This window comes from Oncorhynchus masou, chromosome 31 (genome assembly GCF_036934945.1).
Source record: "Oncorhynchus masou masou isolate Uvic2021 chromosome 31, UVic_Omas_1.1, whole genome shotgun sequence".
Lineage (NCBI taxonomy): Eukaryota > Metazoa > Chordata > Actinopteri > Salmoniformes > Salmonidae > Oncorhynchus > Oncorhynchus masou.
Window position 1 is genome coordinate 100,635,157 of NC_088242.1, and position 19,702 is coordinate 100,654,858.

A 19,702-nucleotide genomic window follows, 5' to 3' on the forward strand; every position below is an offset into this window, starting at 1 on the left:
CCTATATAGTGGGGGCCTGGTGAATGGCCTATATAGTGTGGGAGGGTGAATGATCTATATAGTGGGGCCTGGTGAATGGTCTATATAATTGGGCCTGGTGAATGGTCTATATAGTGGAGGCTGGTGAATGGCCTATATAGTGTGGGAGGGTGAATGGCCTATATAGTGGGGCCTGGTGAATGGTCTATATAGTGTGGGAGGGTGAATGGTCTATATAGTGGGGCCTGGTGAATGGTCTATATAGTGGGGGCCTGGTGAATGGCCTATATAGTGTGGGAGGGTGAATGGCCTATATAGTGGGGCCTGGTGAATGGTCTATATAGTGGGGGCTGGTGAATGGCCTATATAGTGGGGGAGGGTGAATGGTCTATATAGTGGGGGAGGGTGAATGGTCTATATAGTGGGGGAGGGTGAATGGTCTATATAGTGGTGGCTGGTGAATGGTCTATATAGTGGGGGCTGGTGAATGGTCTATATAGTGGGGGAGGGTGAATGGTCTATATAGTGGGGGCTGGTGAATGGTCTATATAGTGGGGGCTGGTGAATGGTCTATATAGTGGGGCCTGGTGAATGGCCGATATAGTGGGGGCCGATGAATGGCCTATATAGTGGGGGCCTGGTGAATGGCCTATATAGTGTGGGAGGGTGAATGGCCTATATAGTGGGGCCGGTGAATGGCCGATATAGTGGGGCCTGGTGAATGGTCTATATAGTTGGGCCTGGTGAATGGTCTATATAGTGGGGCCTGGTGAATGGTCTATATAGTGTGGGAGGGTGAATGGCCTATATAGTGGGGCCTGGTGAATGGTCTATATAGTGTGGGAGGGTGAAGGTCCTATATTGTGGGGCCTGGTGAATGGTCTATATAGTGGGGGCCTGGTGAATGGCCTATATAGTGTGGGAGGGTGAATGGTCTATATAGTGGGGCCTGGTGAATGGTCTTTATAGTGGGGCCTGGTGAATGGTCTATATAGTGGGGCCTGGTGAATGGTCTATATAGTGGTGCCTGGTGAATGGCCTATATAGTGGGGGCTGGTGAATGGTCTATATAGTGGGGGCTGGTGAATGGCCGATATAGTGGGGGCTGGTGAATGGTCTATATAGTGGGGGCTGGTGAATGGTCTATATAGTGGGGGAGGGTGAATGGTCTATATAGTGGGGGAGGGTGAATGGTCTATATAGTGGGGCTTGGTGAATGGTCTATATAGTGGGGGAGGGTGAATGGTCTATATAGTGGGGCTTGGTGAATGGTCTATATAGTGGGGGCTGGTGAATGGCCTATATAGTGGGGCCTGGTGAATGGTCTATATAGTGGGGGAGGGTGAATGGTCTATATAGTGGGGGCTGGTGAATGGCCTATATAGTGGGGGAGGGTGAATGGTCTATATAGTGGGGCTTGGTGAATGGTCTATATAGTGGGGGCTGGTGAATGGCCTATATAGTGGGGCCTGGTGAATGGTCTATATAGTGGGGGCTGGTGAATGGCCTATATAGTGGGGGAGGGTGAATGGCCTATATAGTGGGGGAGGTTGAATGGTCTATATAGTGGGGGAGGGTGAATGGTCTATATAGTGGGGGAGGGTGAATGGCCTATATAGTGGGGGAGGTTGAATGGTCTATATAGTGGGGGAGGTTGAATGGTCTATATAGTGGGGCCTGGTGAATGGTCTATATAGTGGGGGATGGTGAATGGTCTATATAGTGGGGGAGGGTGAATGGCCTATATAGTGGGGGAGGTTGAATGGTCTATATAGTGGGGGAGGGTGAATGGTCTATATATTGGGGGATGGTGAATGGTCTATATAGTGGGGGAGGGTGAATGGCCTATATAGTGGGGGAGGTTGAATGGTCTATATAGTGGGGGAGGGTGAATGGTCTATATAGTGGGGGCTGGTGAATGGTCTATATAGTGGGGGCTGGTGAATGGCCGATATAGTGGGGGCTGGTGAATGGTCTATATAGTGGGGGCTGGTGAATGGCCGATATAGTGGGGGCTGGTGAATGGTCTATATAGTGGGGGCTGGTGAATGGTCTATATAGTGGGGGAGGTTGAATGGTCTATATAGTGGGGAGGGTGAATGGTCTATATAGTGGGGGAGGTTGAATGGTCTATATAGTGGGGGCTGGTGAATGGTCTATATAGTGGGGGCTGGTGAATGGCCGATATAGTGGGGGCTGGTGAATGGTCTATATAGTGGGGGCTGGTGAATGGTCTATATAGTGGGGGAGGTTGAATGGTCTATATAGTGGGGCTTGGTGAATGGTCTATATAGTGGGGGAGGGTGAATGGTCTATATAGTGGGGGAGGGTGAATGGTCTATATAGTGGGGGCTGGTGAATGGTCTATATAGTGGGGGCTGGTGAATGGCCTATATAGTGGGGGAGGGTGAATGGTCTATATAGTGGGGCTTGGTGAATGGTCTATATAGTGGGGGCTGGTGAATGGTCTATATAGTGGGGGCTGGTGAATGGTCTATATAGTGGGGGCTGGTGAATGGCCTATATAGTGGGGGAGGGTGAATGGCCTATATAGTGGGGGAGGGTGAATGGCCTATATAGTGGGGGAGGTTGAATGGTCTATATAGTGGGGCATGGTGAATGGTCTATATAGTGGGGGAGGGTGAATGGTCTACATAGTGGGGGAGGGTGAATGGTCTATATAGTGGGGCCTGGTGAATGGCCTATATAGTGGGGCCTGGTGAATGGTCTATATAGTGGGGCCTGGTGAATGGCCTATATAGTGGGGCCTGGTGAATGGTCTATATAGTGGGGGAGGGTGAATGGTCTATATAGTGGGGCTTGGTGAATGGTCTATATAGTGGGGGAGGGTGAATGGTCTATATAGTGGGGCTTGGTGAATGGTCTATATAGTGGGGGAGGGTGAATGGTCTATATAGTGGGGGCTGGTGAATGGCCGATATAGTGGGGGCTGGTGAATGGTCTATATAGTGGGGGCTGGTGAATGGTCTATATAGTGGGGGCTGGTGAATGGTCTATATAGTGGGGGAGGGTGAATGGTCTATATAGAATGGTCTATATAGTGGGGGGAGGTTGAATGGTCTATATAGTGGGGGAGGGTGAATGGTCTATATAGTGGGGGAGGTTGAATGGTCTATATAGTGGGGGCTGGTGAATGGCCGATATAGTGGGGGCTGGTGAATGGTCTATATAGTGGGGGCTGGTGAATGGTCTATATAGTGGGGGCTGGTGAATGGTCTATATAGTGGGGGAGGGTGAATGGTCTATATAGTGGGGCTTGGTGAATGGTCTATATAGTGGGGGAGGGTGAATGGTCTATATAGTGGGGCTTGGTGAATGGTCTATATAGTGTGGGAGGGTGAATGGCCGATATAGTGGGGCATGGTGAATGGTCTATATAGTGGGGGCTGGTGAATGGTCTATATAGTGGGGGCTGGTGAATGGTCTATATAGTGGGGGAGGGTGAATGGTCTATATAGTGGGGGAGGGTGAATGGTCTACATAGTGGGGGAGGGTGAATGGTCTATATAGTGGGGGAGGGTGAATGGTCTATATAGTGGGGGAGGGTGAATGGCCTATATAGTGGGGGCTGGTGAATGGCCTATATAGTGGGGGAGGGTGAATGGTCTATATAGTGGGGGAGGGTGAATGGTCTATATAGTGGGGGAGGGTGAATGGCCTATATAGTGGGGGCTGGTGAATGGCCTATATAGTGGGGGAGGGTGAATGGTCTATACAGTGGGGGAGGGTGAATGGTCTATACAGTGGGGGAGGTTGAATGGTCTATACAGTGGGGGAGGGTGAATGGTCTACATAGTGGGGGAGGGTGAATGGTCTATATAGTGGGGGAGGTTGAATGGTCTATATAGTGGGGGAGGGTGAATGGTCTACATAGTGGGGGAGGGTGAATGGTCTACATAGTGGGGGAGGGTGAATGGTCTATATAGTGGGGGAGGTTGAATGGTCTATATAGTGGGGGAGGGTGAATGGTCTATATAGTGGGGCCTGGTGAATGGTCTATATAGTGGGGGCTGGTGAATGGCCTATATAGTGGGGCCTGGTGAATGGTCTATATAGTGGGGGCTGGTGAATGGTCTATATAGAGGGGGCTGGTGAATGGTCTATATAGTGGGGCCTGGTGAATGGCCGATATAGTGGGGGCCGGTGAATGGCCTATATAGTGGGGGCCTGGTGAATGGTCTATATAGTGGGGGCCTGGTGAATGGCCGATATAGTGTGGGAGGGTGAATGGCCTATATAGTGTGGGAGGGTGAATGGCCTATATAGTGGGGCCTGGTGAATGGTCTATATAGTGGGGCCTGGTGAATGGTCTATATAGTGGGGCCTGGTGAATGGTCTATATAGTGGGGCCTGGTGAATGGTCTATATAGTGGGGCCTGGTGAATGGTCTATATAGTGGGGCCTGGTGAATGGTCTATATAGTGGGGCCTGGTGAATGGTCTATATAGTGGGGCCTGGTGAATGGTCTATATAGTGGGGCCTGGTGAATGGTCTATATAGTGGGGGCCTGGTGAATGGCCTATATAGTGTGGGAGGGTGAATGGTCTATATAGTGGGGCCTGGTGAATGGTCTATATAGTGTGGGAGGGTGAATGGCCTATATAGTGTGGGAGGGTGAATGGTCTATATAGTGGGGCCTGGTGAATGGCCGATATAGTGTGGGAGGGTGAATGGCCTATATAGTGTGGGAGGGTGAATGGCCTATATAGTGGGGCCTGGTGAATGGTCTATATAGTGGGGCCTGGTGAATGGTCTATATAGTGGGGCCTGGTGAATGGTCTATATAGTGGGGCCTGGTGAATGGTCTATATAGTGGGGCCTGGTGAATGGTCTATATAGTGGGGCCTGGTGAATGGTCTATATAGTGAGGCCTGGTGAATGGTCTATATAGTGGGGGCCTGGTGAATGGCCTATATAGTGTGGGAGGGTGAATGGTCTATATAGTGGGGCCTGGTGAATGGTCTATATAGTGTGGGAGGGTGAATGGCCTATATAGTGTGGGAGGGTGAATGGTCTATATAGTGGGGCCTGGTGAATGGTCTATATAGTGTGGGAGGGTGAATGGCCTATATAGTGGGGCCTGGTGAATGGTCTATATAGTGGGGGCTGGTGAATGGTCTATATAGTGGGGCCTGGTGAATGGTCTATATAGTGGGGCCTGGTGAATGGTCTATATAGGGTGGCCTGGTTGAATGGTCTATATAGTGGGGGAGGGTGAATGGCCTATATAGTGGGGCATGGTGAATGGTCTATATAGTGGGGCCTGGTGAATGGTCTATATAGTGGTGCCTGGTGAATGGTCTATATAGTGGGGGCTGGTGAATGGTCTATATAGTGGGGGAGGGTGAATGGTCTATATAGTGGGGGAGGGTGAATGGCCTATATAATGGGGGAGGTTGAATGGTCTATATAGTGGGGGAGGGTGAATTGTCTATATATTGGGGGAGGGTGAATGGTCTATATAGTGGGGCTTGGTGAATGGTCTATATAGTGGGGGCTGGTGAATGGTCTATATAGTGGGGGAGGGTGAATGGTCTATATAGTGGGGCTTGGTGAATGGTCTATATAGTGGGGCCTGGTGAATGGTCTATATAGTGGGGGAGGTTGAATGGTCTATATAGTGGGGCTTGGTGAATGGCCTATATAGTGGGGGCCTGGTGAATGGTCTATATAGTGGGGCCTGGTGAATGGTCTATATAGTGGGGGAGGGTGAATGGCCTATAATGACTTCAACTGTAGCTAGACATCAGTCAGAGCTGTCGGTCAGAGCTGTCGGTCAGAGCTGTCGGTCAGAGCTGTCGGTCAGAGCTGTCGGTCAGAGCTGTCGGTCAGAGCTGTCGGTCAGAGCTGTCGGTCAGAGCTGTCGGTCAGAGCTGTCTGTCAGAGCTGTCTGTCAGAGCTGTCTGTCAGAGCTGTCGGTCAGAGCTGTCGGTCAGAGCTGTCTGTCAGAGCTGTCTGTCAGAGCTGTCTGTCAGAGCTGTCGGTCAGAGCTGTCGGTCAGAGCTGTCTGCTGACAGAATGCCTGTTCTGAATTCTCATCCAAGTTTAGAAGTGCTACTGAAGAACAAAACGAGTCTGAAGCCGAGCAGAAATGACATTAAGAAGCTTTTTAGATCTGTGTTTACTAAACACAGCAAGATATTAGTTATGCGTTTTTTAAATCTTTTTTTCTGCTTGAAAAACACGACCCCTCAGTTGAAGTTGCTATGTAAGTGGCTGAGTTAATAAGGGGATGGGGCATCATCTTGTGTTCCCTTCCTGCCATGTTTGAGAAGTCAAAGCCCTTTGGATCAGTTATTTTACAATACTATGTAAATAGCCAGGAAACACCAGGACTGTCAGTCTGGACTGGCAGGTAAATTAGACTTCTATGCCTGTGTGCTTCTAAAAATTCATCTTTCAGCACTTCACTCACAGTTCACACAGCGTAGTTCGCACAGCGCAGTTCGCACAGCGCAGTTCGCACAGCGCAGTTCGCACAGCACAGTTCGCACACATCTGTTTTTAGTCACAAACGTTTAAAATGGTCGCACTAGAGCCCTGGCTCCAGAACTTTGGCGTCTACGTAAGTATTTTTTTTAAACCTCACGCTTTGGGCTGGATGTATCAATGTGTTGTTCATATACATGCAGAATCTATGAACAGTTTTACCTCAATTAGCCATGAAATCCTTTGTTTGAAAGTAACTGTTTTCTGAAAGCTGTGCAGTGCCGTTTCCCCCTCGTACGCCAGCCCCCTAGCAATGCGAGTTCCAGCCAATGAGCTTCAGCCCCTCGCCATTTGAGTGACAGCTAGCAAGATGCACACACAGCAGAGAAAGAGGGAGCCAATGACGTAGTACTCCCATTTTGGCTCATGAGCGCTACGGTCAGAGCTACTGGTTAAAAATGATGCAAATCTTCTGGAAAGTCTCTTTTAGGGCTTCAGTTGATCCGTGATTGTTTGTCCCCAGGCTGCTCTCTGGGGTGAAGAAACACTTTCTATTCCAGCATCAGGATGGAAAAGTGGTGGTCAGGAATGATGTGGTGGTCACTCACCTGACGAACGTAAGACTACAGTCTAATCATTACATGTGTATATTAACAATCTGGAACAAATTGGTCTCATAAATCGGAATTCTCTGTCTAACCCCATTTCTCTCTCCTCTCTATTTGTCTTTCTCTTCTCTCTCTCTCCTCTTTCTACTCTCTCTCTCTCTCCCTCCTTTTTTCTCTCTCTCTGTCTCTCTCTCTTTCTATGTCTCTCTCTCCTCTCTCTCCTCTTTCTCCTCTCTCTCCTCTTTCTTCTCTCTCTCTGTCTCTCCCTGCTAGAACTGCCTACGGTCCGTGTTGGAGCACATAGCAGTCTATGGCCAGGCAGTGTTCCGGCTGCAGAGGTTTATAGACGAGGTAACGGGGTACGACACTGAGCCCTGCCCTCCAGGCTCTTACTCCTCTAAGCAGGGCACCGAGCCTCCCTTCAGGACTTACCAGGCTTTTGTCTGGGCTCTCTACAAATACTTCACCTCCTTCAAACAGGAGCTCACCACCATTGAGAGAGACCTCATAGGCAAAGGCAGGTTTACCTTTCATCGTTATACGTTGATGAGTTTATCCTGTGGCTTTTGTCTTATGTATACTGTTATTAGAGTTGCAAAATTCTGCTAACTTCCATGTTGTGGTCGGAGGTGATGCTGTTTATAACATGTTATAACCTCTAGATGAGACGGTGACCCTGTTATAATCTCTGTAGATGAGACGGTGACCCTGTTATAACCTCTAGATGAGACGGTGACCCTGTTATAACCTCTAGATGAGACGGTGACCCTGTTATAACCTCTAGATGAGACGGTGACCCTGTTATAACCTCTAGATGAGACGGTGACCCTGTTATAATCTCTGTAGATGACACGGTGACCCTGTTATAACCTCTAGATGAGACGGTGACCCTGTTATAACCTCTAGATGAGACGGTGACCCTGTTATAACCTCTAGATGAGACGGTGACCCTGTTATAACCTCTGTAGATGAGACGGTGACCCTGTTATAACCTCTAGATGAGACGGTGACCCTGTTATAACCTCTAGATGAGACGGTGTCCCTGTTATAACCTCTAGATGAGACGGTGACCCTGGCGGGGGTGCTGGACAGACTGACCCCTCACCTGGCCCAGATCAAGGTGCTCCACAAGGTGTTCTGTACGGGTGTGGCAGAGGTCCCCCCTGAGACCCCTAGCGTGGTGCGGGCCTCACACCTGCTCAACACACTGTACAAGGCTATCATAGAGTACGACAGCGTGGGAGAGGCATCCCAACAGGCCGTGAGTGTTTGTGTTTACATGTCTGTGTGAGTGTGAGACCGCGTCTGTGAGTGTGAGACCGCGTCTGTGAGTGTGAGACCGCGTCTGTGAGTGTGAGACCGCGTCTGTGAGTGTGAGACCGCGTCTGTGAGTGTGACCGTGTCCTCGTCTGTGACCGTGTCTGTGAGTGTGACCGCGTCTGTGAGTGTGTTTGGTTTCGTGCAGGTCTTTGAGTGAGAGTTAATCGACTCCAAACAGCCAGGTGTGTAACTGTCTAACAACCCTGACCTCTGACCTAGGTGGCTCTGTTATTCTCTCTGTGGACAGAGACAGTCAGACCATACCTAGAGATCGTGGATGAATGGATCGTTCATGGTCACCTGTTTGACCCCGCTAAAGAGTTCATCATTCAGAGGTATGGAACAAGCCTCGCTTCTGGCCATGTCATGAAAATATTTAGGCACTCAGGGTACATGGGCTGTTGATGAAGGCTCTCTTTACATGTCATGACAGTGTTGGGTGTCATCTGTCGTCACCCTATTCACTATATAGTGCACTACTTTAGACCAGAGCCCTATTCCCTATATAGTGCACTACTTTAAACCAGAGCCCTATTCTCTATATAGTGCACTACTTTAGACCAGAGCCCTATTCCCTATATAGTGCTCTACTTTAGACCAGAGCCCTATTCCCTATATAGTGCACTACTTTATACCAGAGCCCTATTCCCTATATAGTGCACTACTTTAGACCAGAGCCCTATTCCCTATATAGTGCACTACCTTAGACCAGAGCCCTATTCCCTATATAGTGCACTACTTTAGACCAGAGCCCAAGGTGAATGGGGAACTACTTTAGACCAGAGCCCAATGTGAATGGGGAACTATTTTACACCAGAGCCCATAGGGAATAGGGAACTACTTTACACCAGAGCCCATGGGGAATAGGGAACTACTTTAGACCAGAGCCCATGGGGAATAGGGAACTACTTTAGACCAGAGCCCATGGGGAATAGGGAACTACTTTAGACCAGAGCCCATGGGGAATAGGGAACTACTTTAGACCAGAGCCCATGGGGAATAGGGAACTACTTTAGACCAGAGCCCATGGGGAATAGGGAACTACTTTAGACCAGAGCCCATAGGGAATAGGGAACTACTTTAGACCAGAGCCCATGGGGAATAGGGAACTACTTTAGACCAGAGCCCATGGGGAATAGGGAACTACTTTAGACCAGAGCCCATGGGGAATAGGGAACTACTTTAGACCAGAGCCCATGGGGAATAGGGAACTACTTTAGACCAGAGCCCATGGGGAATAGGGAACTACTTTAGACCAGAGCCCATGGGGAATAGGGAACTACTTTAGACCAGAGCCCAAGGTGAATGGGGAACTACTTTACACCAGAGCCCATAGGGAATAGGGAACTATTTTACACCAGAGCCCATAGGGAATAGGGAACTATTTTACACCAGAGCCCATGGGGAATAGGGAACTACTTTACACCAGAGCCCATGGGGAATAGGGAACTACTTTACACCAGAGCCCATGGGGAATAGGGAACTACTTTAGACCAGAGCCCATGGGGAATAGGGAACTACTTTAGACCAGAGCCCATGGGGAATAGGGAACTACTTTACACCAGAGCCCATGGGGAATAGGGACCTACTTTACACCAGAGCCCATGGGGAATAGGGAACTACTTTAGACCAGAGCCCATGGGGAATAGGGAACTACTTTACACCAGAGCCCATAGGGAATAGGGAACTACTTTACACCAGATCCCATAGGGAATAGGGAACTATTTTACACCAGAGCCCATGGGGAATAGGGAACTACTTTACACCAGAGCCCATGGGGAATAGGGAACTACTTTACACCAGAGCCCATGGGGAATAGGGAACTATTTTACACCAGAGCCCATGGGGAATAGGGAACTATTTTACACCAGAGCCCATGGGGAATAGGGAACTACTTTACACCAGAGCCCATAGGGAATAGGGAACTATTTTACACCAGAGCCCATGGGGAATAGGGAACTATTTTACACCAGAGCCCATGGGGAATAGGGAACTATTTTACACCAGAGCCCATGGGGAATAGGGAACTATTTTACACCAGAGCCCATGGGGAATAGGGAACTATTTTACACCAGAGCCCATGGGGAATAGGGAACTACTTTACACCAGAGCCCATGGGGAATAGGGAACTATTTTACACCCAGAGCCCATGGGGAATAGGGAACTATTTTACACCAGAGCCCATGGGGAATAGGGAACTATTTTACACCAGAGCCCATGGGGAATAGGGAACTATTTTACACCAGAGCCCATGGGGAATAGGGAACTATTTTACACCAGATCCCATAGGGAATAGGGAACTATTTTACACCAGAGCCCATGGGGAATAGGGAACTATTTTACACCAGAGCCCATGGGGAATAGGGAACTATTTTACACCAGAGCCCATGGGGAATAGGGAACTATTTTACACCAGAGCCCATGGGGAATAGGGAACTACTTTAGACCAGAGCCCATAGGGAATAGTGCACTACTTTAGACCAGAGCCCATAGGGAGTAGTGCACTCCTTTAGACCAGAGCCCATAGGGAGTAGTGCACTCCTTTAGACCAGAGCCCATAGGGAATAGTGCACTCCTTTAGACCAGAGCCCATAGGGAATAGTGCACTACTTTAGACCAGAGCCCATAGGGAATAGTGCACTCCTTTAGACCAGAGCCCATAGGGAATAGTGCACTCCTTTACACCAGAGCCCATAGGGAATAGGGAACTACTTTATACCAGAGCCCATAGGGAATAGTGCACTCCTTTAGACCAGAGCCCATAGGTAGTAGTGCACTCCTTTAGACCAGAGCCCATAGGGAATAGTGCACTCCTTTAGACCAGAGCCCATAGGGAATAGTGCACTCCTTTAGACCAGAGCCCATAGTGAATAGTGCACTCCTTTAGACCAGAGCCCATAGGGAATAGTGCACTCCTTTAGACCAGAGCCCATAGGGAATAGTGCACTCCTTTAGACCAGAGCCCATAGGGAATAGTGCACTCCTTTAGACCAGAGCCCATAGGGAATAGTGCACTCCTTTACACCAGAGCCCATAGGGAATAGGGAACTACTTTATACCAGAGCCCATAGGGAATAGTGCACTCCTTTAGACCAGAGCCCATAGGTAGTAGTGCACTCCTTTAGACCAGAGCCCATAGGGAATAGTGCACTCCTTTAGACCAGAGCCCATAGGGAATAGTGCACTCCTTTAGACCAGAGCCCATAGGGAATAGGGAACTACTTTATACCAGAGCCCATAGGGAATAGTGCACTCCTTTAGACCAGAGCCCATAGGTAGTAGTGCACTCCTTTAGACCAGAGCCCATAGGGAATAGTGCACTCCTTTAGACCAGAGCCCATAGGGAATAGTGCACTCCTTTAGACCAGAGCCCATAGGGAATAGTGCACTCCTTTAGACCAGAGCCCATAGGGAATAGTGCACTCCATTAGACCAGAGCCCATAGGGAATAGTGCACTCCTTTAGACCAGAGCCCATAGGGAATAGTGCACTCCTTTAGACCAGAGCCCATAGGGAATAGTGCACTCCTTTAGACCAGAGCCCATAGGGAATAGTGCACTCCTTTAGACCAGAGCCCATAGGGAATAGTGCACTCCTTTAGACCAGAGCCCATAGCGAATAGTGCACTCCTTTAGACCAGAGCCCATAGGGAATAGTGCACTCCTTTAGACCAGAGCCCATAGGGAATAGTGCACTACAGGGAATAGGGTGCCATTTTAGAAACGTATTAAATGTCTGTTAGTTGATCCTACTTTAACACTGAAAAGTCTTTTTCCAAAATGAGAATATCCATGTGACATGGCTCCATACGACATGCCTCTTCAAACTCTGAATTGAATAAAACAACCAGGTTTTCAATGTGGTTTTTATGATGTGATTTGTATATAAAAGCTCACATAGTATAATGTACAGTGTCTGTAATAGAATAAACATGGTATAAATGAATGTAGACCTTCATAAAGTGGGGGGTACCAACATGGAGGCGTGTTGGCTTCAACACAGCGCCCCGTATATTAGTAATCTAGTATGTATATATAAATCAATGGTCCTGACCCCTACCTTGTCTGTATCTCCCAACCCAGGAACAAAGACGTACCAGTGAATCACAGAGACTTTTGGTACGCCACCTACACCTTGTACAGTATCTCAGAGACGGTGGAGAGCGAGGACAAGCTGAGTGACGCAGCCAGCGGGAGCAGCGCAGGGGAGCAGGGATCGAAGTCTCAGCTCACCATGGTGTCCTTTCTCAAGCCGGTCCTCAAACAGATCATCATGGCTGGGAAGAGCATGCAGCTCCTCAAGAACCTGGACTGTAAAGAGGCTGAGCAGACCGATGGCTCCACTAGAGGTCAGTGTTGGTCTGTAGAGGCTGAGCAGACCGATGGCTCCACTAGAGGTCAGTGTTGGTCTGTAGAGGCTGAGCAGACCGATGGCTGCACTAGAGGTCAGTGTTGGTCTGTAGAGGCTGAGCAGACCGATGGCTGCACTAGAGGTCAGTGTTGGTCTGTAGAGGCTGAGCAGACCTATGGCTGCACTAGAGGTCAGTGTTGGTCTGTAGAGGCTGAGCAGACCGATGGCTGCACTAGAGGTCAGTGTTGGTCTGTAGAGGCTGAGCAGACCGATGGCTGCACTAGAGGTCAGTGTTGGTCTGTAGAGGCTGAGCAGACCGATGGCTCCACTAGAGGTCAGTGTTGGTCTGTAGAGGCTGAGCAGACCGATGGCTGCACTAGAGGTCAGTGTTGGTCTGCAGAGGCTGAGCAGACCGATGGCTGCACTAGAGGTCAGTGTTGGTCTGTAGAGGCTGAGCAGACCGATGGCTGCACTAGAGGGGAGTGTTGGTCTGTAGAGGCTGAGCAGGCCTATGGCTCCACTAGAGGGGAGTGTTGGTCTGTAGAGGCTGAGCAGGCCTATGGCTCCACTAGAGGTCAGTGTTGGTCTGTAGAGGCTGAGCAGACCGATGGCTCCACTAGAGGGGAGTGTTGGTCTGTAGAGGCTGAGCAGGCCTATGGCTCCACTAGAGGTCAGTGTTGGTCTGTAGAGGCTGAGCAGACCGATGGCTCCACTAGAGGTCAGTGTTGGTCTGTAGAGGCTGAGCAGACCGATGGCTGCACTAGAGGTCAGTGTTGGTCTGTAGAGGCTGAGCAGACCGATGGCTCCACTAGAGGTCAGTGTTGGTCTGTAGAGACTGAGCAGACCGATGGCTCCACTAGAGGTCAGTGTTGGTCTGTAGAGGCTGAGCAGACCGATGGCTGCACTAGAGGTCAGTGTTGGTCTGTAGAGGCTGAGCAGACCGATGGCTCCACTAGAGGTCAGTGTTGGTCTGTAGAGGCTGAGCAGACCGATGGCTCCACTAGAGGTCAGTGTTGGTCTGTAGAGGCTGAGCAGACCGATGGCTCCACTAGAGGTCAGTGTTGGTCTGTAGAAGCTGAGCAGACCGATGGCTCCACTAGAGGTCAGTGTTGGTCTGTAGAGGCTGAGCAGACCGATGGCTCCACTAGAGGTCAGTGTTGGTCTGTAGAGGCTGAGCAGACCGATGGCTGCACTAGAGGTCAGTGTTGGTCTGTAGAGGCTGAGCAGACCGATGGCTGCACTAGAGGTCAGTGTTGGTCTGTAGAGGCTGAGCAGACCGATGGCTCCACTAGAGGTCTGTGTTGGTCTGTAGAGGCTGAGCAGACCGATGGCTCCACTAGAGGTCAGTGTTGGTCTGCAGAGGCTGAGCAGACCGATGGCTCCACTAGAGGTCAGTGTTGGTCTGTAGAGGCTGAGCAGACCGATGGCTCCACTAGAGGTCAGTGTTGGTCTGTAGAGGCTGAGCAGGCCTATGGCTCCACTAGAGGTCAGTGTTGGTCTGTAGAGGCTGAGCAGACCGATGGCTCCACTAGAGGTCAGTGTTGGTCTGTAGAGGCTGAGCAGACCGATGGCTGCACTAGAGGTCAGTGTTGGTCTGTAGAGGCTGAGCAGACCGATGGCTCCACTAGAGGTCTGTAGTTCATCTTTAGCCGGTCTGTAGCTTGTCTGTAGTTCATCTTTAGCTGGTCTGTAGCTGGTCTGTAGTTCATCTTTAGCTGATCTGTAGCTGGTCTGTAGTTCATCTTTAGCTGGTGTGTAGCTGGTCTCTAATTGGTCACCTGGCTAGTGTTTCTAGTGCAGAGTGTGGTACAGAGAGATGTGTTTGAGTTGGGAGACAGGGGAGTTTGAGTACTGCTTATGCCTGAAAAACACGGTTTGTGTTTTTCAGAATATACAGTATTATGGAACCATAAAATTGTTCCTATCTCATCCCTGAGCCTTGAGCTGTAATCTAGCGAAGCATGGCCGTATGGTACAAAACACCTGCTTACTGCGTGGATTCCTAATGTTCTCTCAGATTTAGATGCTTACTGCGTGGATTCCTAATGTTCTCTGTGTGTTCGATGCTTACTGCGTGGATTCCTAATGTTCTCTTTGTGTTCGATGCTTACTGCGTGGATTTCTAATGTTCTCTCAGATTTAGATGCTTACTGCGTGGATTCCTAATGTTCTTTCAGATTTAGATGCTTACTGCGTGGATTCCTAATGTTCTCTGTGTGTTCGATGCTTACTGCGTGGATTCCTAATGTTCTCTGTGTGTTCGATGCTTACTGCGTGGATTCCTAATGTTCTCTGTGTGTTAGATGCTTACTGCGTGGATTCCTAATGTTCTCTTTGTGTTCGATGCTTACTGCGTGGATTCCTAATGTTCTCTCAGATTTAGATGCTTACTGCGTGGATTCCTAATGTTCTCTGTGTGTTCGATGCTTACTGCGTGGATTCCTAATGTTCTCTGTGTGTTCGATGCTTACTGCGTGGATTCCTAATGTTCTCTGTGTGTTAGATGCTTACTGCGTGGATTCCTAATGTTCTCTTTGTGTTCGATGCTTACTGCGTGGATTCCTAATGTTCTCTTTGTGTTAGATGCTTACTGCGTGGATTCCTAATGTTCTCTCAGATTTAGATGCTTACTGCGTGGATTCCTAATGTTCTCTTTGTGTTAGATGCTTACTGCGTGGATTCCTAATGTTCTCTGTGTGTTCGACGCTTACTGCGTGGATTCCTAATGTTCTCTGTGTGTTAGATGCTTACTGCGTGGATTCCTAATGTTCTCTGTGTGTTAGATGCTTACTGCGTGGATTCCTAATGTTCTCTTTGTGTTCGATGCTTACTGCGTGGATTCCTAATGTTCTCTCAGATTTAGATGCTTACTGCGTGGATTCCTAATGTTCTCTCAGATTTAGATGCTTACTGCGTGGATTCCTAATGTTCTCTTTGTGTTAGATGCTTACTGTGTGGATTCCTAATGTTCTCTTTGTGTTAGATGCTTACTGCGTGGATTCCTAATGTTCTCTGTGTGTTAGATGCTTACTGCGTGGATTCCTAATGTTCTCTCAGATTTAGATGCTTACTGCGTGGATTCCTAATGTTCTCTGTGTGTTAGATGCTTACTGCGTGGATTCCTAATGTTCTCTCAGATTTAGATGCTTACTGCGTGGATTCCTAATGTTCTCTCAGATTTAGATGCTTACTGCGTGGATTCCTAATGTTCTCTTTGTGTTAGATGCTTACTGCGTGGATTCCTAATGTTCTCTGTGTGTTAGATGCTTACTGCGTGGATTCCTAATGTTCTCTCAGATTTAGATGCTTACTGCGTGGATTCCTAATGTTCTCTGTGTGTTAGATGCTTACTGCGTGGATTCCTAATGTTCTCTCAGATTTAGATGCTTACTGCGTGGATTCCTAATGTTCTCTTTGTGTTAGATGCTTACTGCGTGGATTCCTAATGTTCTCTGTGTGTTAGATGCTTACTGCATGGATTCCTAATGTTCTCTGTGTGTTAGATGCTTACTGCGTGGATTCCTAATGTTCTCTGTGTGTTAGATGCTTACTGCATGGATTCCTAATGTTCTCTGTGTGTTAGATGCTTACTGCGTGGATTCCTAATGTTCTCTGTGTGTTAGATGATACTGCGTGGATTCCTAATGTTCTCTGTATGTTTTAGATGCAGAAAGGAAGAGCTTGTACACTCTTTTTCTGGAGTCTGTTCAGTCCCGCCTCCGTTGCCGGGACGACTCCCCCGTGGATACGGTAACCGAGCAACAGGCCACTAAGCAGAGCCTGATCAAGATGCAGTCGATTGTCGCTCAGCATCTACAGATGGATGACATACATGACCCTCTACTGGCCATCAACTTCGCCAGGTGAGTGGAGGAGAGTTTACTTGGACCGAGGCGGCCCGGGGTATGGACCGAGGCGGTCCGGGGTAGGGACCGAGGCGGCCCGGGGTAGGGACCGAGGCGGCCCGGGGTAGGGACCGAGGCGGCGCGGGGTAGGGACCGAGGTGGCGCGGGGTAGGGATGAAACATTTCCAAGATGGCGTAGCAGTGAGGATGTCTGTTTTGATTGTCTTGTCCCGTCCCTTGTATACATAGTTTTTCTTCGTATGTATATATTATTATTATTATTTTTATTTTTATTTTTTTAAATCTCATTTCCCATCTACGGACTGAACATACTCTCCTGCAACCCGCCTCACCCAATGTGGTATGGATCTGCTATTTTTACACTTTTGAACCGGAACCCCCTTCAGGAGCTAGCCAATAACTAGATAGTAGTTAGCCTTTAACTAGCCTCAAACTAGGCCCATCTCCCAGCTTGCCGAAGAGATTCCTTCAAGCAATCCTTGTGCTTCAATGACCTCTTTTGCCAATTTCCCTGAAACCTCAGCCCCGCCGATTCATCACGACTGGTCTACCAAGGTAACCGTCCGTGGGGGTTTCTGTCCTGAAGCAAGTGCCAGTTAGCCTGGAGCTAGCCTCGAGCTAGGCCCTTCTCCCGGCTAGCCAAATAATTCCATAAGATAATTCCTGGGCTTCAATACCTCTTTTGCCAATTGGCCTGGATCCTTTGCTGCCGGCAAGGAGCCCCTCCTATCCATCACGACTGGTCAGCCGACGTGACCGCCCGAGGGGGTTTCAACAGATTCTCCCGTTGCGACGTCCCCCTGAGGCCCATCTACTAGCCTGCTGATAGCCCCGTTCTGCTAGCTGTCTGAATCGCCAAGAAGTGGGACACAGTCATGAAGTGGAACGACATTTATTGGATATTTCAAACTTTTTTAACAAATCAAAAACTGAAAAATTGGGCGTGCAAAATTATTCAGCCCCTTTACTTTCAGTGCAGCAAACTCTCCAGAAGTTCAGTGAGGATCTCTGAATGATCCAATGTTGACCTAAATGACTAATGAAGATAAATAAAATCTTTATTTTCTATTGTGTTATTGACTGTACGTTTGTTTATGTGTAACTCTGTTGTTTGTTTCGCACTGCTTTGCTTTATCTTAGCCAGGTCACAGTTGAAATTAGAACTTGTTCTCAACTAGCCTACCTGGTTAAATAAAGGTGAAATAAAATACAAATTGTTCAAAAGACCAATTAGTGGAAAAACTATAATTTAATTAAAATATCTTGATTATGTTAAGTTTTAGCTTGTTTGGTGGCTCCAGAAAGAGTGACCCAGCTCTGGTAACTCTTAATCCCCCCCCTCCAGGCTGTACCTGGAGCAGAGTAACCCAGCTCTGGTAACTCTTAATCCCCCCTCCAGGCTGTACCTGGAGCAGAGTAACCCAGCTCTGGTAACTCTTAATCCCCCCCCTCCAGGCTGTACCTGGAGCAGAGTAACCCAGCTCTGGTAACTCTTAATCCCCCCCCCTCCAGGCTGTACCTGGAGCAGAGTAACCCAGCTCTGGTAACTCTTAATCCCCCCCTCCAGGCTGTACCTGGAGCAGAGTAACCCAGCTCTGGTAACTCTTAATCCCCCTCCAGGCTGTACCTGGAGCAGAGTGACCTCAGCTCTGGTAACTCTTAATCCCCCCACCAGGCTGTACCTGGAGCAGAGTAACCCAGCTCTGGTAACTCTTAATCCCCCCTCCAGGCTGTACCTGGAGCAGAGTAACCCAGCTCTGGTAACTCTTAATCCCCCTCCAGGCTCACTGCCCTTGACCAGTACCTGGAGCAGAGTAACCCAGCTCTGGTAACTCTTAATCCCCCCTCCAGGCTGTACCTGGAGCAGAGTAACCCAGCTCTGGTAACTCTTAATCCCCCTCCAGGCTGTACCTGGAGCAGAGTAACCCAGCTCTGGTAACTCTTAATCCCCCCTCCAGGCTGTACCTGGAGCAGAGTAACCCAGCTCTGGTAACTCTTAATCCCCCCCCCTCCAGGCTGTACCTGGAGCAGAGTAACCCAGCTCTGGTAACTCTTAATCCCCCCCCCTCCAGGCTGTACCTGGAGCAGAGTGACTTCCACGAGAGGTTCTCAGGCGGCGACGTGATCGTGGACCGTTCGTCTGAGTCGGTGACGTGTCAGACCTTTGAGCTGACGCTGCGCTCCTGCCTCTACCCACACATCCAGAAGAGGTACATAGAGTGCTGTGGCAACCTCATGACCACCCTGAAGAAGGACTACAGGTAAACTCAATACGCCTGTCAGTCAGTACTCTGTCTCTAGTCCTCCAGGTGTCTGTCAGTCAGTACTCTGTCTCTAGTCCTCCAGGTGTCTGTCAGTCAGTACTCTGTCTCTAGTCCTCCAGGTGTCTGTCAGTCAGTACTCTGTCTCTAGTCCTCCAGGTGTCTGTCAGTCAGTACTCTGTCTCTAGTCCTCCAGGTGTCTGTCAGTCAGTACTCTGTCTCTAGTCCTCCAGGTGTCTGTCAGTCAGTACTCTGTCTCATGTCTCTAGCCCTCCAGGTGTCTGTCAGTCAGTACTCTGTCTCATGTCTCTAGTCCTCCAGGTGTCTGTCAGTCAGTACTCTGTCTCTAGTCCTCCAGGTGTCTGTCAGTCAGTACTCTGTCTCATGTCTCTAGTCCTCCAGGTGTCTGTCAGTCAGTACTCTGTCTCTAGTCCTCCAGGTGTCTGTCAGTCAGTACTCTGTCTCTAGTCCTCCAGGTGTCTGTCAGTCAGTACTCTGTCTCTAGTCCTCCAGGTGTCTGTCAGTCAGTACTCTGTCTCTAGTCCTCCAGGTGTCTGTCAGTCAGTACTCTGTCTCTAGTCCTCCAGGTGTCTGTCAGTCAGTACTCTGTCTCATGTCTCTAGCCCTCCAGGTGTCTGTCAGTCAGTACTCTGTCTCATGTCTCTAGCCCTCCAGGTGTCTGTCAGTCAGTACTCTGTCTCTAGTCCTCCAGGTGTCTGTCAGTCAGTACTCTGTCTCATGTCTCTAGTCCTCCAGGTGTCTGTCAGTCAGTACTCTGTCTCTAGTCCTCCAGGTGTCTGTCAGTCAGTACTCTGTCTCTAGTCCTCCAGGTGTCTGTCAGTCAGTACTCTGTCTCTAGTCCTCCAGG

At 49.1% G+C, this 19,702-nt stretch overlaps 1 protein-coding gene across 1 annotated transcript in view; it reads left to right on the forward strand.

Annotated features, from left to right (window-relative positions):
- Positions 1–19,702, forward strand: part of tubgcp5 (tubulin gamma complex component 5) — a 69,600-nt gene that overhangs the window by 26,943 nt on the left and 22,955 nt on the right. The window contains exons 9-15 of the mRNA XM_064952672.1: positions 6,953–7,046; positions 7,311–7,554; positions 8,096–8,298; positions 8,577–8,692; positions 12,440–12,705; positions 16,372–16,570; positions 18,646–18,834. Of these exons, the coding sequence (XP_064808744.1) occupies positions 6,953–7,046; positions 7,311–7,554; positions 8,096–8,298; positions 8,577–8,692; positions 12,440–12,705; positions 16,372–16,570; positions 18,646–18,834 (1,311 nt within the window). The remainder of the gene's footprint in view (positions 1–6,952; positions 7,047–7,310; positions 7,555–8,095; positions 8,299–8,576; positions 8,693–12,439; positions 12,706–16,371; positions 16,571–18,645; positions 18,835–19,702) is intronic.